Raw genomic sequence first — 17,588 nt, 5'->3', positions numbered from 1 at the left:
TTGTGGCTCTTGACAAAGCGAGTGCCGTGTGGCGATAAACAGGAAACAGCTGATGCTAACGCGCTTTGCTGGCTTTGTGTTGCTAAGGCTTGACATATGCTAACTTATATTATAAATTAGCATCAGTGGAAAAACGGCGCCTCACTCTCATTCTTCTCCAATCATCTCGCTCAAGAGTGTTCAAGGAGGCGAAGAAGGCCAGTTTTCCCGGTTCACTTTGGAGCAATCGCAAACTTTTCCTGTATAACTGAACTGAAAGACCGAATCTCTGCCAGCGCGCGCACCAGAACACAACCGTGTTTTCTGTCATTAGCATTAGCATTAGCTTCAGGGCACGACTCCATCACAGAGAATGGACCTCCACATTAGCATTAGCTTCAGGACACGACTCCATCATTAGCATTAGCTTCAGGACACGACTCCATCACAGAGAATGGACCTCCACATTAGCATTAGCTTCAGGACACGACTCCATCACAGAGAATGGATCTCTACATTAGCTTTAGCTTCAGGACACGACTTGATCACAGAGAATGGACCTCTACATTAGCATTAGCTTCAGGACACGACTTGATTACAGAGAATGGACCTCCACATTAGCATTAGCTTCAGGACACGACTCCATCACAGAGAATGGATCTCTACATTAGCTTTAGCTTCAGGACACGACTTGATCACAGAGAATGGACCTCTACATTAGCATTAGCTTCAGGACACGACTCGATCATTAGCATTAGCTTCAGGACACGACTCCATCACAGAGAATGGACCTCTACATTAGCATTAGCTTCAGGACACGACTCGATCATTAGCATTAGCTTCAGGACACGACTCCATCACAGAGAATGGACCTCTACATTAGCATTAGCTTCAGGACACGACTCGATCACAGAGAATGGACCTCTACATTAGCATTAGCTTCAGGACACGACTTGATTACAGAGAATGGACCTCCACATTAGCATTAGCTTCAGGACACGACTCCATCACAGAGAATGGACCTCTACATTAGCATTAGCTTCAGGACACGACTTGATCACAGAGAATGGACCTCTACATTAGCATTAGCTTCAGGACACGACTCGATCACAGAGAATGGACCTCTACATTAGCATTAGCTTCAGGACACGACTCCATCACAGAGAATGGACCCCTACATTAGCATTAGCTTCAGGACACGACTCGATCATTAGCATTAGCTCCAGGACACGACTCCATCATTAGCATTAGCTTCAGGACACGACTCGATCATTAGCATTAGCTCCAGGACACGACTCCATCATTAGCATTAGCTTCAGGACACGACTCGATCATTAGCATTAGCTCCAGGACACGACTCCATCATTAGCATTAGCTTCAGGACACGACTCGATCATTAGCATTAGCTCCAGGACACGACTCCATCATTAGCATTAGCTTCAGGACACGACTCGATCATTAGCATTAGCTTCAGGACACGACCGCTGCAGGTGTCGCACACATTTAACGACGCTGTTGTTGTAAATGCTAGAGTCACGTGGATGTGTGTGAAATGTCATTGTTCAGAAGGCGCGCTCTTGTCTGGATGTGACAGCGACACTTCAAAAACAGGACTAACTCAAGAAAGGAAACAAAACAAGCCCTAAAGACGGTACTTGAGCTGCAAAATGACACAGTTTGAGAGTCGCGGAGTCAGAGGGAAACTATTCGACTGGAGACGAGACTGAGGCGACACGAGGGCCGTTCTGAAGCGTTAAATGTGATAAACGGCACAAAAACAGGAAAACAATATCAAGTTAAATATTATACTGACTTCTTCATCGATCAGTATAATGAAAAACTACAGACGAAACAATGACAAAACCTTCGATAAAAACGTATTATTACAACCAGCCAACGACCACAACACTGATGACAAAACCAGGACTAAACCAGGACTAAACCAGGCCTCGAACAGGACTAAACAAGGCCAAGAACAGGACTAAACCAGGACTAAATCAGGCCTAGAACAAGACTAAACCAGGCCTAGAACAAGACTAAACCAGGCCAAGAACAGGACTAAACCAGACCAAGAACAGGACTAAAACAGGCCTAGAACAAGACTAAACCAGGCCAAGAACAGGACTAAACCAGGCCTTGAACAAGACTAAACCAGGCCTTGAACAAGACTAAACCAGGCCAAGAACAGGACTAAACCAGACCAAGAACAGGACTAAACCAGGCCAAGAACAGGACTAAACCAGACCAAGAACAGGACTAAACCAGGCCTTGAACAAGACTAAACCAGGCCAAGAACAGGACTAAACCAGACCAAGAACAGGACTAAACCAGGCCAAGAACAAGACTAAACCAGGCCAAGAACAGGACTAAACCAGACCAAGAACAGGACTAAACCAGACCAAGAACAAGACTAAACCAGGCCAAGAACAGGACTAAACCAGGCCTTGAACAGGACTAAACCAGGCCTTGAACAAGACTAAACCAGGCCAAGAACAAGACTAAACCAGGCCAAGAACAAGACTAAACCAGGCCAAGAACAGGACTAAACCAGACCAAGAACAGGACTAAACCAGGCCAAGAACAAGACTAAACCAGGCCAAGAACAGGACTAAACCAGACCAAGAACAGGACTAAACCAGGCCTAGAACAAGACTAAACCAGGCCAAGAACAAGACTAAACCAGGCCAAGAACAGGACTAAACCAGACCAAGAACAGGACTAAACCAGGCCAAGAACAAGACTAAACCAGGCCAAGAACAGGACTAAACCAGGACAAACCCAGGATAAAAATTGGAGTTAAACTGGGAAGAAACAAGGACAAAACCGGGTCAAGAACGAAATATTGTGTGAAACTGGACTTGAACCAGGACTAAACCAGGTCTGAAAGTGGACTTAACCCAGGTCCAGGTCCAGGTCCAGGTCCCGGTCCCGGTCCAGGTCCAGGTCCCGGTCTAGGTCTAGGTCTAGGTCTAGGTCTAGGTCTAGGTCTAGGTCTAGGTCTAGGTCTAGGTCTAGGTCTAGGTCTAGGTCTAGGTCCAGGTCCAGGTCCAGGTCCAGGTCCAGGTCCCGGTCCAGGTCCAGGTCCAGGTCCAGGTCCAGGTCCAGGTCCAGGTCCTGTCCAGGTCCAGGTCCACGTCCAGGTCCAGGTCCAGGTCCCTGTCTAGGTCCCGGTCCAGGTCCAGGTCCCGGTCCAGGTCCCGGTCCCGGTCCAGGTCCAGGTCCAGGTCCAGGTCCCTGTCCAGGTCCCTGTCCAGGTCCCTGTCCAGGTCCGGTCCAGGTCCAGGTCCCTGTCCAGGTCCCTGTCCCGGTCCAGGTCCGGTCCAGGTCCCTGTCCCTGTCCCGGTCCCGGTCCCGGTCCAGGTCCAGGTCCAGGTCCAGGTCCAGGTCCTGTCCAGGTCCAGGTCCAGGTCCACGTCCAGGTCCCTGTCTAGGTCCCGGTCCAGGTCCAGGTCCCGGTCCCGGTCCAGGTCCAGGTCCAGGTCCAGGTCCCTGTCCAGGTCCCTGTCCAGGTCCGGTCCAGGTCCAGGTCCAGGTCCCTGTCCAGGTCCCTGTCCCGGTCCAGGTCCGGTCCAGGTCCCTGTCCCTGTCCCGGTCCCGGTCCCGGTCCAGGTCCAGGTCCAGGTCCAGGTCCAGGTCCAGGTCCAGGTCCAGGTCCGGTCCAGGTCCAGGTCCCTGTCCAGGTCCCTGTCCAGGTCCCTGTCCAGGTCCGGTCCAGGTCCAGGTCCAGGTCCCTGTCCAGGTCCCTGTCCCGGTCCAGGTCCGGTCCAGGTCCCTGTCCCTGTCCCGGTCCCGGTCCCGGTCCAGGTCCAGGTCCAGGTCCAGGTCCAGGTCCAGGTCCCGGTCCCGGTCCCGGTCCAGGTCCAGGTCCCGGTCCAGGTCCAGGTCCAGGTCCAGGTCCCTGTCCAGGTCCGGTCCAGGTCCAGGTCCAGGTCCCTGTCCAGGTCCCTGTCCCTGTCCAGGTCCAGGTCCAGGTCCAGGTCCAGGTCCAGGTCCCGGTCCAGGTCCAGGTCCAGGTCCAGGTCCAGGTCCAGGTCCAGGTCCAGGTCTGGTCCTCACCTTCACACAGAGCTCGTCCCACTGGCAGTGAAGAAACTCCACTTGTTCCTGGAGCAGCAGCTCGTCCTCCGCGATGATAAACTGGGACAGATCCGTCTTCATGGTCCTCAGATGGGACAGGGACCCGGCCCAGTCCTCCATCAGGTCCTCCGTCCCCTGCATGGCAACATACCGGTCAGAACGGTCCCAACGGCTCTGTCAAACCTGCTCCGAGCGCCGCGCCGCAGAGTCACCGAGTCCACAGCAGCAGCAGCTTCAGAGGCTGCAACGTCCCGCTCACAGAGGGATTATGGGACGTCCCGTGACAGAAGGGGGGAGGGCTCAGAGCAGGGGGGAGGGCTCAGAGCAGGGGGGGAGGGCTCAGAGCAGGGGGGGAGGGCTCAGAGCAGGGGGGGAGGGCTCAGAGGAGTGAACTGGATGGGCTTCTCGTGATTGTTTCAAAGTTTAGACTCATTAAAACTGTCACACTTTCAATAAACAAACGACATCAGAGTTAAACGCTGAAGGATTTAAACTTTGATTACACAAAATAAGCAACGATTTAGACTTTTCTGTGACATTTGAGCTTCACAAACAGTATAATCTGAGGTAAAGTGTGTGATATATCTGCAGACAACATGAGGGTTTGTCCAGTAAAACCTAAAACTTCATCAAAAAGTGTAAAAATCTCCTGTAAATATGTTTAAAACATTAATTTACCAAAACAATCTTCACATTTCATATATTCTAACATTGTGTGGTTAATCACACAATATTATTAACAATATTTATTTATTTACACATTTATAAATGGTCAATAACTACCTTTTTACTCCGGTATTTTACATTAATTATTAACAAAAGCTTGGAAAAAGTTGTAAAATTAAGTAAATATTGTGCCTTTTGTTCATTTTAGAATGAATTATAGTATTTAAGTGTGTTTTATTGTGAAGGACTTAAGTACATTACGTCACATTAACATGAAATGGTGTGAAAGGCTTGATTTGATGTAAAAGATGATGATTTAATTAAGCGTTCGTGTCTTTGTTCCACTTTATGACATGAAAGACATGAAAAATTACAGTAAAACGACTTGTTTTTGCCACATTTTGATGAGTTTATGTTGAAGTCGAGTAAATGAACGTGTGAAAAGAAAGCGGTCGAACTTGTTCTGAACTCTGTAAATGTGAATGTGAATAGAACAAACACAGGAAGAACATGCAAATCAGGTTCAGTTTAGTGCGTCGCATTGACATGAAGCTACATTTACACAGCAGCAATAAAACAAGTGTGTGTTTTATTTCTTTATTATTTGTGTAAGAATATAACGCTCAGAGAAATCTACAAACTTTTTTACTTTTTTAAAAAGTTTTTAAAAAAGATTTTATAACATCAAATTAACCGGTAACAATGAGTTAAAAAATATAGATCCTATAAATAAATAAAAAAATAAATCTAATTTCTTTCTTTCTGGTCTTGCCCTGTTTTCTTTTATTATTATTTTTATGTTTTTTATTTTTAAATTTTGGTAATAAATAACATTTAAATAATACAACATAAAACTAAAATTTAAAAAATTACAAAAATTACAGAAAATTACAAACAATTACAAAATATATATTTTTTTGTAAATAAGTCAAATTAGATTAGATTTTTTCATAAGAGATAGAACATTGTAATGCATTTATCAGTTATAGTGAGTTACTTGCTAATCGTTCTAATAAACTGTGACATTGGTTTTGATCATATTCTTTATGTCGCTCGTAGTTTAATCCTGTTTTAGTCCAGGTTCAGTTCTGAGTTTGACCTAAAGTGTTGTTTGTTTACCTTGATAGTCCTTACAGTATTATTACTATTATTCTAGACTTATTTACTAAAGCTCGATAATAGTGTTTTTAGTTATCGACAAGTGACTTTTGAAATACATTTTGAACCAAACAACGGTGTAAATATGAAGAATAACGGCTTCTGGACAGACAATATGAACAAATAGAGTGTATTATTGTAGAAAATCATAAATACTTTGATTTAACAATGCGGAGGTCAAAGGTTACCTGGACGATTAGCTCCTCCCTCTGCAGCTCGGCCTCGTCGCTCTCGGGCAGCGATCGGTTCAGCCTGGTTTTCACGTCCTTCAGCCGCAGCGCGCTATTGGTCAGTCCGGCCTCGCAGCGCTCCCAGTTCTGAGCGGTCACAGACACAGACGGACGAAGGGTTAAACGTCACGGGAACGAGACGCTTGAGTTTGACGGGTTTGAGACGTACAACACGGCAACGGAGAACAGAACGAGAAACCGCCCGACTTTGTCTTTTTCTTTGGATGCTTTGCTTTAAAAAAAAAATAATAAAATAAAAATATATATATATATATGTATATTAATAAAAAAAAATAAAAATAAAAAATAAATACATTAAAATAAAAAAATAATTAAATACATTAAATAAATTAAAAATAAAAAAATATTAAATACATTAAATACATTAAAAATTAAAATAAATATTAAAACACGCACTTCTGACCTCTGCAGACGATCACGCCTTGTCGAGATCGTCCATCAAACCGTTTTATTTATTCAACGTAACTTAACTTGGCATTTGTTGTTTTTGGCATATTTTAGGTTTATTATAACGTGAAAGTCCAATCAATTCAGTTATTTTACATAAGAAAACCATACATTTAACAGAGTTTCTAGTCAGGACAGAGTCAAACACGCTTTTATTTGTATTTACGTGTGTTTTTACTTTGGGTTTGACATATTTTAATGCCAGACGCCTTTCAATGCAGTTTCTATTTGTCCTTAAACGTCTCTTAATTGTCTAAATATGTGTACAGGTTAACTAAAGGTCAATAAATAAATATATTTGCAGTACAAATCGTTGTGCCGTGTAACTGGAGCTCTAGTTTCTGTTGTGATTGGGACTCGGGTGAAGTCATCGTCTCGCTGACTTCCTCTTTTGTCTGAGCTCGTTTTCTGAGACTTAAACTGCGACGGGAGCGAGAATCTGACGGCAACCGGAGCCGGCAGAGTGCGAGGCTCGAGGGCACGCGGGGCAAAACCGAGAGAGAGCGGGACAATGGCGACGCGCCGGAGCCGGGGCCACATCCGAGACCCTCTGTCATGGAGACGTCCCGCCGCCTCTGGGGAAGAGGACACCTGGGTTTGTGAGGACCAGTTTCCTCTTTCATGTTTCTAACGAGCTCGGACGTAAATGGCTTTTCTAATGTTGTAACTATTGTTGTAAGTAGATTTATCTGGTAAAAAGACACTGTTTTAGTTTTGACCAGTTTCAGCCCGAGCAGCTCGACTTGTGCTGAGCCATATCTACAGCGCAAACATGAAAAAAGATATAACAAAAAATAGTAATAAAAAGAAAAATAGAAACACTATAAATAATATAAACATAATAAAATTAAAAAATAAAAATACTATAAATTTAATAAATACATTTTAAAGGAAATAGAAACACTATAAACAATATAATAAAAATAATAAAAAATAAAATATTAATTTAAATAAATAAATATAAAAACACTATAAATACAATCAATTTCTTTAAAAAATTGCAAAAAATCCAGAGCACAGAAACAGCTTGAGAAGTGACTGCTGATGAAAATCACACTTTTGACCATGTTTTCTGTTGTCGTGATTTCAGTTCATGATCTTCCCTAATGACCATTTGACACCGTTATTATTATACATAATTAAGACTTGCAAGGATTAAACGTTTCGTTTAGCGGTTACAGTTTACGATTTCTGGTTAAATCCTTTTTTTAATACGGCTGCACGATAATTGGGGAATAAAGAAGGATTGGATTTAGATTTATAATTCATGTCAGTGTAGTCCCTCATTCGTCCAGATGACTACAACTGACCCTTTTTTTACTTTTGTAATTTATGTTTTAAAAAGAAGAATTCTGTTCAAAGTGCACACAAGAGCTTCAACGTTTGAGAGAAAAAAGAATTATGAACTGACAAACAATACTCTGGACTTGCAATCTGATTATAATCCACTGTGCAGCCTTAATGTATGAATATATACACAAAATACATTTAAAACAGGTGAATATTATGTGTATAACGAGACTCTGAACGTGAAGGTCCAGCCTCACCCTGATGATGGCTCCGGTCAGGTCCAGCCTTTTGCCCAGCAGCGCGTGGAGACTGTCCCACTCGTGCTGCAGCGTGGCCAGCTCCGTCTGCAGCGTCGCCTGGGTGTCCTGGTCGCCCATGGAGAAGAGCTGCCGTCCCACCTCCAGAGTGTGAACGAAACTGCTCTGATACTGCTGGAACTTCACCTCAGTGTGCTAAAAACAACATAAAAACAAGAAAACTGCTCTGATACTGCTGGAACTTCACCTCAGTGTGCTAAAAACAACATAAAAACAAGAAAACTGCTCTGATACTGCTGGAACTTCACCTCAGTGTGCTAAAAACAACATAAAAACAAGAAAACTGCTCTGATACTGCTGGAACTTCACCTCAGTGTGCTAAAAAACACATAAAAACAAGAAAACTGCTCTGATACTGCTGGAACTTCACCTCAGTGTGCTAAAAACAACATAAAAACAAGAAAACTGCTCTGATACTGCTGGAACTTCACCTCAGTGTGCTAAAAAACACATAAAAACAAGAAAACTGCTCTGATACTGCTGGAACTTCACCTCAGTGTGCTAAAAAACACATAAAAACAAGAAAACTGCTCTGATACTGCTGGAACTTCACCTCAGTGTGCTAAAAACAACATAAAAACAAGAAAACTGCTCTGATACTGCTGGAACTTCACCTCAGTGTGCTAAAAAACACATAAAAACAAGAAAACTGCTCTGATACTGCTGGAACTTCACCTCAGTGTGCTAAAAACAACATAAAAACAAGAAAACTGCTCTGATACTGCTGGAACTTCACCTCAGTGTGCTAAAAAACACATAAAAACAAGAAAACTGCTCTGATACTGCTGGAACTTCACCTCAGTGTGCTAAAAAACACATAAAAACAAGAAAACTGCTCTGATACTGCTGGAACTTCACCTCTGTGTGCTAAAAACCACATAAAAACAAGAAAACTGCTCTGATGCTGCTGGAGCTTCACCTCCGTGTGCTAAAAACCACATAAAAACAAGAAAACTGCTCTGATGCAGCTGGAACTTCACCTCAGTGTGCTAAAAACAATATAAAAACAAGAAAACTGCTCTGATACTGCTGGAACTTCACCTCAGTGTGCTAAAAACAATATAAAAACAAGAAAACTGCTCTGATACTGCTGGAACTTCACCTCAGTGTGCTAAAAAACACATAAAAACAAGAAAACTGCTCTGATACTGCTGGAACTTCACCTCTGTGTGCTAAAAACCACATAAAAACAAGAAAACTGCTCTGATACTGCTGGAGCTTCACCTCCGTGTGCTAAAAACCACATAAAAAACAAGAAAACTGCTCTGATGCAGCTGGAACTTCACCTCAGTGTGCTAAAAACAATATAAAAACAAGAAAACTGCTCTGATGCTGCTGGAACTTCACCTCAGTGTGCTAAAAACAATATAAAAACAAGAAAACTGCTCTGATACTGCTGGAACTTCACCTCAGTGTGCTAAAAACAACATAAAAACAAGAAAACTGCTCTGATACTGCTGGAACTTCACCTCAGTGTGCTAAAAACCACATAAAAACAAGAAAACTGCTCTGATACTGCTGGAACTTCACCTCCCTGTGCTAAAAACCACATAAAAACAAGAAAACTGCTCTGATACTGCTGGAACTTCACCTCCGTGTGCTAAAAACAACATAAAAACAAGAAAACTGCTCTGATACTGCTGGAACTTCACCTCAGTGTGCTAAAAACAACATAAAAACAAGAAAACTGCTCTGATACTGCTGGAACTTCACCTCAGTGTGCTAAAAAACACATAAAAACAAGAAAACTGCTCTGATACTGCTGGAACTTCACCTCAGTGTGCTAAAAACAACATAAAAACAAGAAAACTGCTCTGATACTGCTGGAACTTCACCTCAGTGTGCTAAAAAACACATAAAAACAAGAAAACTGCTCTGATACTGCTGGAACTTCACCTCAGTGTGCTAAAAAACACATAAAAACAAGAAAACTGCTCTGATACTGCTGGAACTTCACCTCAGTGTGCTAAAAACAACATAAAAACAAGAAAACTGCTCTGATACTGCTGGAACTTCACCTCAGTGTGCTAAAAAACACATAAAAACAAGAAAACTGCTCTGATACTGCTGGAACTTCACCTCAGTGTGCTAAAAACAACATAAAAACAAGAAAACTGCTCTGATACTGCTGGAACTTCACCTCAGTGTGCTAAAAAACACATAAAAACAAGAAAACTGCTCTGATACTGCTGGAACTTCACCTCAGTGTGCTAAAAAACACATAAAAACAAGAAAACTGCTCTGATACTGCTGGAACTTCACCTCTGTGTGCTAAAAACCACATAAAAACAAGAAAACTGCTCTGATGCTGCTGGAGCTTCACCTCCGTGTGCTAAAAACCACATAAAAACAAGAAAACTGCTCTGATGCAGCTGGAACTTCACCTCAGTGTGCTAAAAACAATATAAAAACAAGAAAACTGCTCTGATACTGCTGGAACTTCACCTCAGTGTGCTAAAAACAATATAAAAACAAGAAAACTGCTCTGATACTGCTGGAACTTCACCTCAGTGTGCTAAAAAACACATAAAAACAAGAAAACTGCTCTGATACTGCTGGAACTTCACCTCTGTGTGCTAAAAACCACATAAAAACAAGAAAACTGCTCTGATACTGCTGGAGCTTCACCTCCGTGTGCTAAAAACCACATAAAAAATAAGAAAACTGCTCTGATGCAGCTGGAACTTCACCTCAGTGTGCTAAAAACAATATAAAAACAAGAAAACTGCTCTGATGCTGCTGGAACTTCACCTCAGTGTGCTAAAAACAATATAAAAACAAGAAAACTGCTCTGATACTGCTGGAACTTCACCTCAGTGTGCTAAAAACAACATAAAAACAAGAAAACTGCTCTGATACTGCTGGAACTTCACCTCAGTGTGCTAAAAACCACATAAAAACAAGAAAACTGCTCTGATACTGCTGGAACTTCACCTCCCTGTGCTAAAAACCACATAAAAACAAGAAAACTGCTCTGATGCTGCTGGAACTTCACCTCAGTGTGCTAAAAAACACATAAAAACAAGAAAACTGCTCTGATACTGCTGGAACTTCACCTCCGTGTGCTAAAAACAACATAAAATGACATAAAAACCATGAAAACTGCCCTGACACTTCCCGTCCTGACCTGTAGGAGGAGCAGCGAGCGGCGCAGCTCCAGCAGGCTGCAGTGGGTGGGCCCAGCGGGGGGCAGCAGAGTGCGCGTCTGCGACAGGAAGTGGCGCAGCTTCCGGATGGTGCGCTGGTACAGGCGCCAGTGCCGGACCAGGCCCTCGATCAGGGCGCGGCGCTGGTCCGCCCGCTCTAGCGCCCCCTGCCAGTGCTGACGCAGCGCCGCCAGCTTCAGCAGGAAGTCGTCCCTGAACAGGAAACACAAGTCCGTTACGTTAGTTTGACATTTCAGATCGTTTGTGTCACGGCGAGAGGACACGCCCACCACAAAAGCAGGACTCAAAGTACAATACGACGTGTCCATTTTGTAACACTGATTCTGATGTTTCACACATACTTTTTATATTATATTACCGTATAAGTGAGGATGAAATTCAGTTGCAAGTGTGAAAATAACAAATAATGTCACATATAAGTCGCTCCGGAGTATAAGTTTATAAGTATAAATATAAACATAAGTATAAGTCGCACCCCGGCCAAAACTATGAAAAAACGTGCGACTTATAGTAATAGTAGTAATACGGTACACAACATTTTACTACAGCTGCAGCATTAACAGACTTTATATCATAATCCTAGTGGAAGACACAGACTCTACAAACAAAAGACTATTTCATAAAAATGACAATGTAAAAAGAATAAACCATTTCTATTTCAATAATCAAACAAAAATATGTGAACATTTAGATTTTTGAGGTCTGTTGTTGCAGCTCTAGACTCTACATGGAGTTCAGACCGGCGACCTCCTGGCTGTGTGGCGCAGAGGTTTGTGTAATGCACCTTTGGTCGACCTCTCCTCGGTGCAGAAGGTGCAGCGCCTCAGAGATCACAGAGTTGAGGATCTGGTGCCCCACAGAGAGCTCGGCCGTGAAGCGCTGAGGAGCAGAGGAAACATCAGGGTTAGACTGAGGAGGAACCACGAAGATGTTCTGGAGGAGAACCTGGAGGAGAACATGGAGGAGGACCTGGAGGAGAACATGGAGGAGGACCTGGAGGAGAACATGGAGGAGGACCTGGAGGAGAACATGGAGGAGGACCTGGAGGAGAACATGGAGGAGGACCTGGAGGAGAACCTGGAGGAGGACCTGGAGGAGAACCTGGAGGAGGACCTGGAGGAGGAAATGGAGGAGAACCTGGAGGAGGACCTGGAGGAGGACCTGGAGGAGAACATGGAGGAGGACCTGGAGGAGAACCTGGAGGAGGACCTGGTGGAGAACCTGGAGGAGGACCTGGAGGAGAACCTGGAGGAGGACCTGGAGGAGGAAATGGAGGAGAACCTGGAGGAGAACATGGAGGAGGACCTGGAGGAGAACCTGGAGGAGGACCTGGAGGAGAACATGGAGGAGGACCTGGAGGAGGACCTGGAGGAGGACCTGGAGGAGGAAATGGAGGAGAACCTGGAGGAGGACCTGGAGGAGAACCTGGAGGAGGACCTGGTGGAGAACCTGGAGGAGGACCTGGAGGAGGACCTGGAGGAGAACCTGGAGGAGAACCTGGAGGAGGAAATGGAGGAGAACCTGGAGGAGGACCTGGAGGAGGACCTGGAGGAGAACCTGGAGGAGGACCTGGAGGAGGAAATGGAGGAGAACCTGGAGGAGGACCTGGAGGAGGACCTGGAAGAAGACCTGGAGGAGAACCTGGAAGAGAACCTGGAGGAGGACCTGGAAGAGGACCAGGAGGAGAACCTGGAGGAGGACCTGTAGGAGGACCTGGAGGAGGACCTGGAGGAGAACCTGGAGGAGAACCTGGAGAAGAACCTGGATGAGAACCTGGAAGAGAACCTGGAAAATAACATGGAAGAGGACCTGAAAGAGAACCTGGCAGAGAACCTGGAAGAGAACCTGGACAAGAACCTGGAGGAGCACCTGAAAGAGAACCGAGAAGAGAACCTGAAAGAGAACCTGGAAGAGGACTCAGAAGAGGACCTGGAAGAGAACCTGGATGAGGACCTGGAGGAGATCCTGGAGGAGGACTCAGAAGAGGACCTGGAAGAGAACCTGAAAGAGGACCTGGAAGAGGACTCAGAAGAGGACCTGGAAGAGAACCTGAAAGAGGACCTGATGGAGCACCTTGTGCGTGCAGAGCTGCTGCCTGAGGCCCTGGTAGGACCCGGCCACGTCCACAGCCAAACGCTCCTCCATCTTCTGCAGGAAGGACATCCAGCTCTCACATCGCTGCTCGAAGCTCTGCCTCCTCAGCGCCTCCGTCTGCATCGCACTGGAATTACAGCGAAGACAACACTAATGAGAACATGCACTTTACACAGCTCACACTTCCAGCCTGAAGGCTTTATTTAAGAGGGAAGAGAGACATTCAGCAAAGAGTCGAGTCTGGAGCAAACACATGTGGAACGCCATCAACTTCTGCTCACATCGTTATGTTCTTGTGACTTAGATGAAGTCGACACTGATGTAAAGTCCTGACATGTATAAAGTCCTGACATGTGTAAAGTCCTGACCTGTGTAAAGTCCTGACATGTGTAAAGTCCTGACCTGCGTAAAGTCCTGACATGTATAAAGTCCTGACATGTGTAAAGTCCTGACATGTATAAAGTCCTGACATGTGTAAAGTCCTGACCTGTGTAAAGTCCTGACATGTGTAAAGTCCTGACCTGCGTAAAGTCCTGACATGTATAAAGTCCTGTCATGTGTAAAGTTCTGATATGTGTAAAGTCCTGACATGTGTAAAGTTCTGACATGTGTAAAGTCCTGACATGTGTAAAGTCCTGATGTGTGTAAAGTTCTGACATGTGTAAAGTCCTGATATGTGTAAAGTCCTGACATGTATAAAGTCCTGACCCGTGTAAAGTCCTGACCTGTGTAGAGTCCTGACATGTGTAAAGTCCAGACATGTGTAAAGTCCTGACATGTGTAAAGTCCTGACCTGTGTAAAGTCCTGACATGTGTAAAGTCCTGACCATTGTAAAGTTCTGACATGTGTAAAGTTCTGACATGTGTTAAAGTCCTGACCTGTGTAAAGTCCTGACCCGTGTAAAGTTCTGACATGTGTAAAGTCCTGACATGTGTAAAGTCCTGACATGTGTAAAGTCCTGACCCGTGTAAAGTTCTGACATGTGTAAAGTCCTGACATGTGTAAAGTCCTGACATGTGTAAAGTTCTGACCCGTGTAAAGTCCAGACATGTGTAAAGTCCTGACATGTGTAAAGTCCTGACATGTGTAAAGTTCTGACATGTGTAAAGTCCTGACATGTGTAAAGTCCTGACATGTGTAAAGTCCTGACCCGTGTAAAGTTCTGACATGTGTAAAGTCCTGACATGTGTAAAGTCCTGACATGTGTAAAGTTCTGACCCGTGTAAAGTCCAGACATGTGTAAAGTCCTGACATGTGTAAAGTCCTGACATGTGTAAAGTTCTGACCCGTGGAAAGTCCTGACCCGTGTAAAATTCTGACCCGTGTAAAGTCCTGACATGTGTAAAGTCCTGACATGTGTAAAGTCCTGACATACGTAAAGTCCTGACATGTGTAAAGTCCTGACCTGTGTAAAGTCCTGACATGTGTAAAGTCCTGACATGTGTAAAGTCCTGACATGCGTAAAGTCCTGACATGTATAAAGTCCTGACCTGTGTAAAGACCAGACATATGTAAAGTTCTGACATGTGTAAAGTCCTGACATGTGTAAAGTTCTGACATGTGTAAAGTCCTGACATGCGTAAAGTCCTGACATATGTAAAGTCCTGACCAGTGTAAAGTTCTGACATGTGTAAAGTCCTGACATGTGTAAAGTCCTGACATGTGTAAAGTTCTGACATGTATAAAGTCCAGACATGTGTAAAGTCCTGACATGTGTTAAAGTCCTGACCTGTGTAAAGTCCTGACCTGTGTAAAGTCCTGACCCGTGTAAAGTTCTGACATGTGCAAAGTCCTGACATGTATAAAGTCCTGACCTGTGTAAAGTCCTGACCTGTGTAAAGACCTGACATGTGTAAAGTTCTGACATGTGTAAAGTCCTGACATGTGTAAAGTCCTGACCAGTGTAAAGTTCTGACATGTGTAAAGTTCTGACATGTGTTAAAGTCCTGACCTGTGTAAAGTCCTGACCCGTGTAAAGTTCTGACATGTGCAAAGTCCTGACCCGTGTAAAGTTCTGACATGTGTAAAGTCCTTACATGTGTAAAGTTCTGACATGTGTAAAGTTCTGACATGTGTAAAGTCCAGACATGTGTAAAGTTCTGAAATGTGTAAAGTCCTGACATGTATAAAGTTCTGACATGTGTCAAGTCCTGACATGTGTAAAGTTCTGACTTGTGTAAAGTCCTGACATGTGTAAAGTCCTTACCCGTGTAAAGTTCTGACTTGTGTAAAGTTCTGACATGTGTAAAGTCCTGACCCGTGTAAAGTTCTGACATGTGTAAAGTTCTGACATGTGTAAAGTCCTGACATGTGTCAAGTCCAGACATGTGTAAAGTCCTGACATGTGTAAAGTCCTGACATGTGTAAAGTCCTGACGTGTGTAAAGTCCAGACATGTGTCAAGTCCTGACATGTGTAAAGTCCTGACATGTGTAAAGTCCAGACATGTGTCAAGTCCTGACATGTGTAAAGTCCTGACATGTATAAAGTCCTGACATGTGTAAAGTCCTGACCTGTGCGTCTCCTGCTCCTGGACGCAGGCTCGGCTCCAGCGCTGGTTCAGACGCAGCAGACGATTGGCTTCTGCGTCGCTGAGAACCAGAGTCAGACTCAGCTCGTTCAGGAGGTCCAGGTCTGAAGAGCGCCCCCTGGTGTCAGAGGAGAGCGCGCCGGGCTCGTTAAGGAGGTCCAGGTCTGAAGAGCGCCCCCTGGTGTCAGAGGAGAGAGCGCCCTGCTCGTTCAGGAGGTCCAGGTCTGAAGAGCGCCCCCTGGTGTCAGAGGAGAGAGCGCCCGGCTCGTTCAGGAGGTCCAGGTCTGAAGAGCGCCCCCTGGTGTCAGAGGAGAGAGCGCCCGGCTCGTTCAGGAGGTGCAGGTCTGGAGAGCGCCCCCTGGTGTCGGAGGAGAGAGCGTGCGGCTCGTGAACGACGTTCTGACCGACGGTGAGGTCAGGAGCAGCAGGTGCACAGGGGACAGACGGAGCAGAATAAGAGGGTTAATGAATGAATGTGGGTCGAGAGGGCGGAGCCTCCACAGCATCGAGAGGGCGGAGCCTCCACAGCATGAATGAAGCGTTTACTGGACTTTATGACATAAACAGAGGCTTTAATAACCATAAAGTCAAAAACTATTTCACATCAATAACACACTTTATCTGTAAATCCACTGGGAACAATAAGAATGTGTTAATTAATGTTTGTTTATGTAAGATTTATCTAAACATAAAACATGAAAGTAGTTTTACTGGCAAGTTATATTTAGATTATAATTATATTTTGTTTGTAACTGTAATAATAATTGTTTTTATGCTTGTTCCATGTATAATATTTTTTAAAAGTCCAAATTATACTCAAACAACTTAAATAAGTTTATAAGTGAATATTCTCAGTCACAATATTTAAACCTTTATTTGAAAAGTCTAATTAATCATTAGTTGCAGAACAAGACGCTGCCAATTTATTTATTTATTTGAGTATGTTCATGTAGCAAAGTAGAGAAAACAATTAATAATAATATATTTTTTTAAATACATTAATTAATTACAAATATAATAATTAAAAATAAATAAATAATAATAATAAATACTTCCATTTCAACATATCAGACAAAGGAATGAGAAGTATAAAGTTGTTGAGCCCCGCCCCTTTTACCACATTAATGACCAATAATCCAGCTTCATTTCAGTTTCTGGACTTTTCTGGATTCATCATTATTTACATAGTTTACACGAAAAATAATTCATAATTTCCAACAACTTAAACATTTCCATTTCCAGGTTTGACCTGACGAGCCCAAAACAATATCACGTTTGTTTTAAGCAGTTTAAGAACACAATTATGATTAATAAGTCGATAAGTGCAATGCTCCATTTGAACCACTTAAATGCCACGTTTACTCCTTCAGCATCGTCTGAACGAGTCGAACGAAGCGGCGGCGACTTCGTGAACTACGACACGGTTCAATCGCTCATGCGTGTGCAGGGACACGTCTGGTGTAAAAATAGCGTGCGCGGGCGGGCGACTTAAAGAGGAGGATGAATGAATGTGGGTCAGAAAGGCCGGGTCCAACTAACGAGCACGAGAACGACTTCTCACAAACTTTAACGAGCAAATAAAGGTCGGGATACGATGACTGGAGGTTCTGGA

At 44.0% G+C, this 17,588-nt stretch overlaps 2 protein-coding genes across 2 annotated transcripts in view; both read right to left on the bottom strand.

Moving 5' to 3' along the window:
• The window catches only part of LOC140370121 (nesprin-2-like), a 63,156-nt gene extending 47,010 nt beyond the window's left edge, over positions 1 to 16,146 (bottom strand). Inside the window, exons 1-7 of the mRNA XM_072457099.1 lie at positions 15,960 to 16,146; positions 13,426 to 13,573; positions 12,137 to 12,231; positions 11,313 to 11,544; positions 8,126 to 8,320; positions 6,069 to 6,197; positions 4,036 to 4,191 (exon numbers count right to left, since the gene is read on the bottom strand). Coding sequence (XP_072313200.1) covers positions 4,036 to 4,191; positions 6,069 to 6,197; positions 8,126 to 8,320; positions 11,313 to 11,544; positions 12,137 to 12,231; positions 13,426 to 13,569 — 951 coding nt within the window. The 5' untranslated portion in view covers positions 13,570 to 13,573; positions 15,960 to 16,146. The remainder of the gene's footprint in view (positions 1 to 4,035; positions 4,192 to 6,068; positions 6,198 to 8,125; positions 8,321 to 11,312; positions 11,545 to 12,136; positions 12,232 to 13,425; positions 13,574 to 15,959) is intronic.
• Positions 16,147 to 17,198: 1,052 nt separating this feature from the next.
• The window catches only part of LOC140370930 (nesprin-2-like), a 32,034-nt gene continuing 31,644 nt past the window's right edge, over positions 17,199 to 17,588 (bottom strand). Inside the window, exon 20 of the mRNA XM_072458218.1 lies at positions 17,199 to 17,225. Coding sequence (XP_072314319.1) covers positions 17,199 to 17,225 — 27 coding nt within the window. The remainder of the gene's footprint in view (positions 17,226 to 17,588) is intronic.

This window comes from Eucyclogobius newberryi, unplaced genomic scaffold (assembly GCF_026437365.1).
Source record: "Eucyclogobius newberryi isolate DKJ021-1_F unplaced genomic scaffold, fEucNew1.0.hap1 SCAF_21, whole genome shotgun sequence".
NCBI classification, from domain to species: domain Eukaryota; kingdom Metazoa; phylum Chordata; class Actinopteri; order Gobiiformes; family Gobiidae; genus Eucyclogobius; species Eucyclogobius newberryi.
Note: the sequence above shows the minus strand (reverse complement) of the source record. Positions and strands in the feature narration are given on the sequence as shown.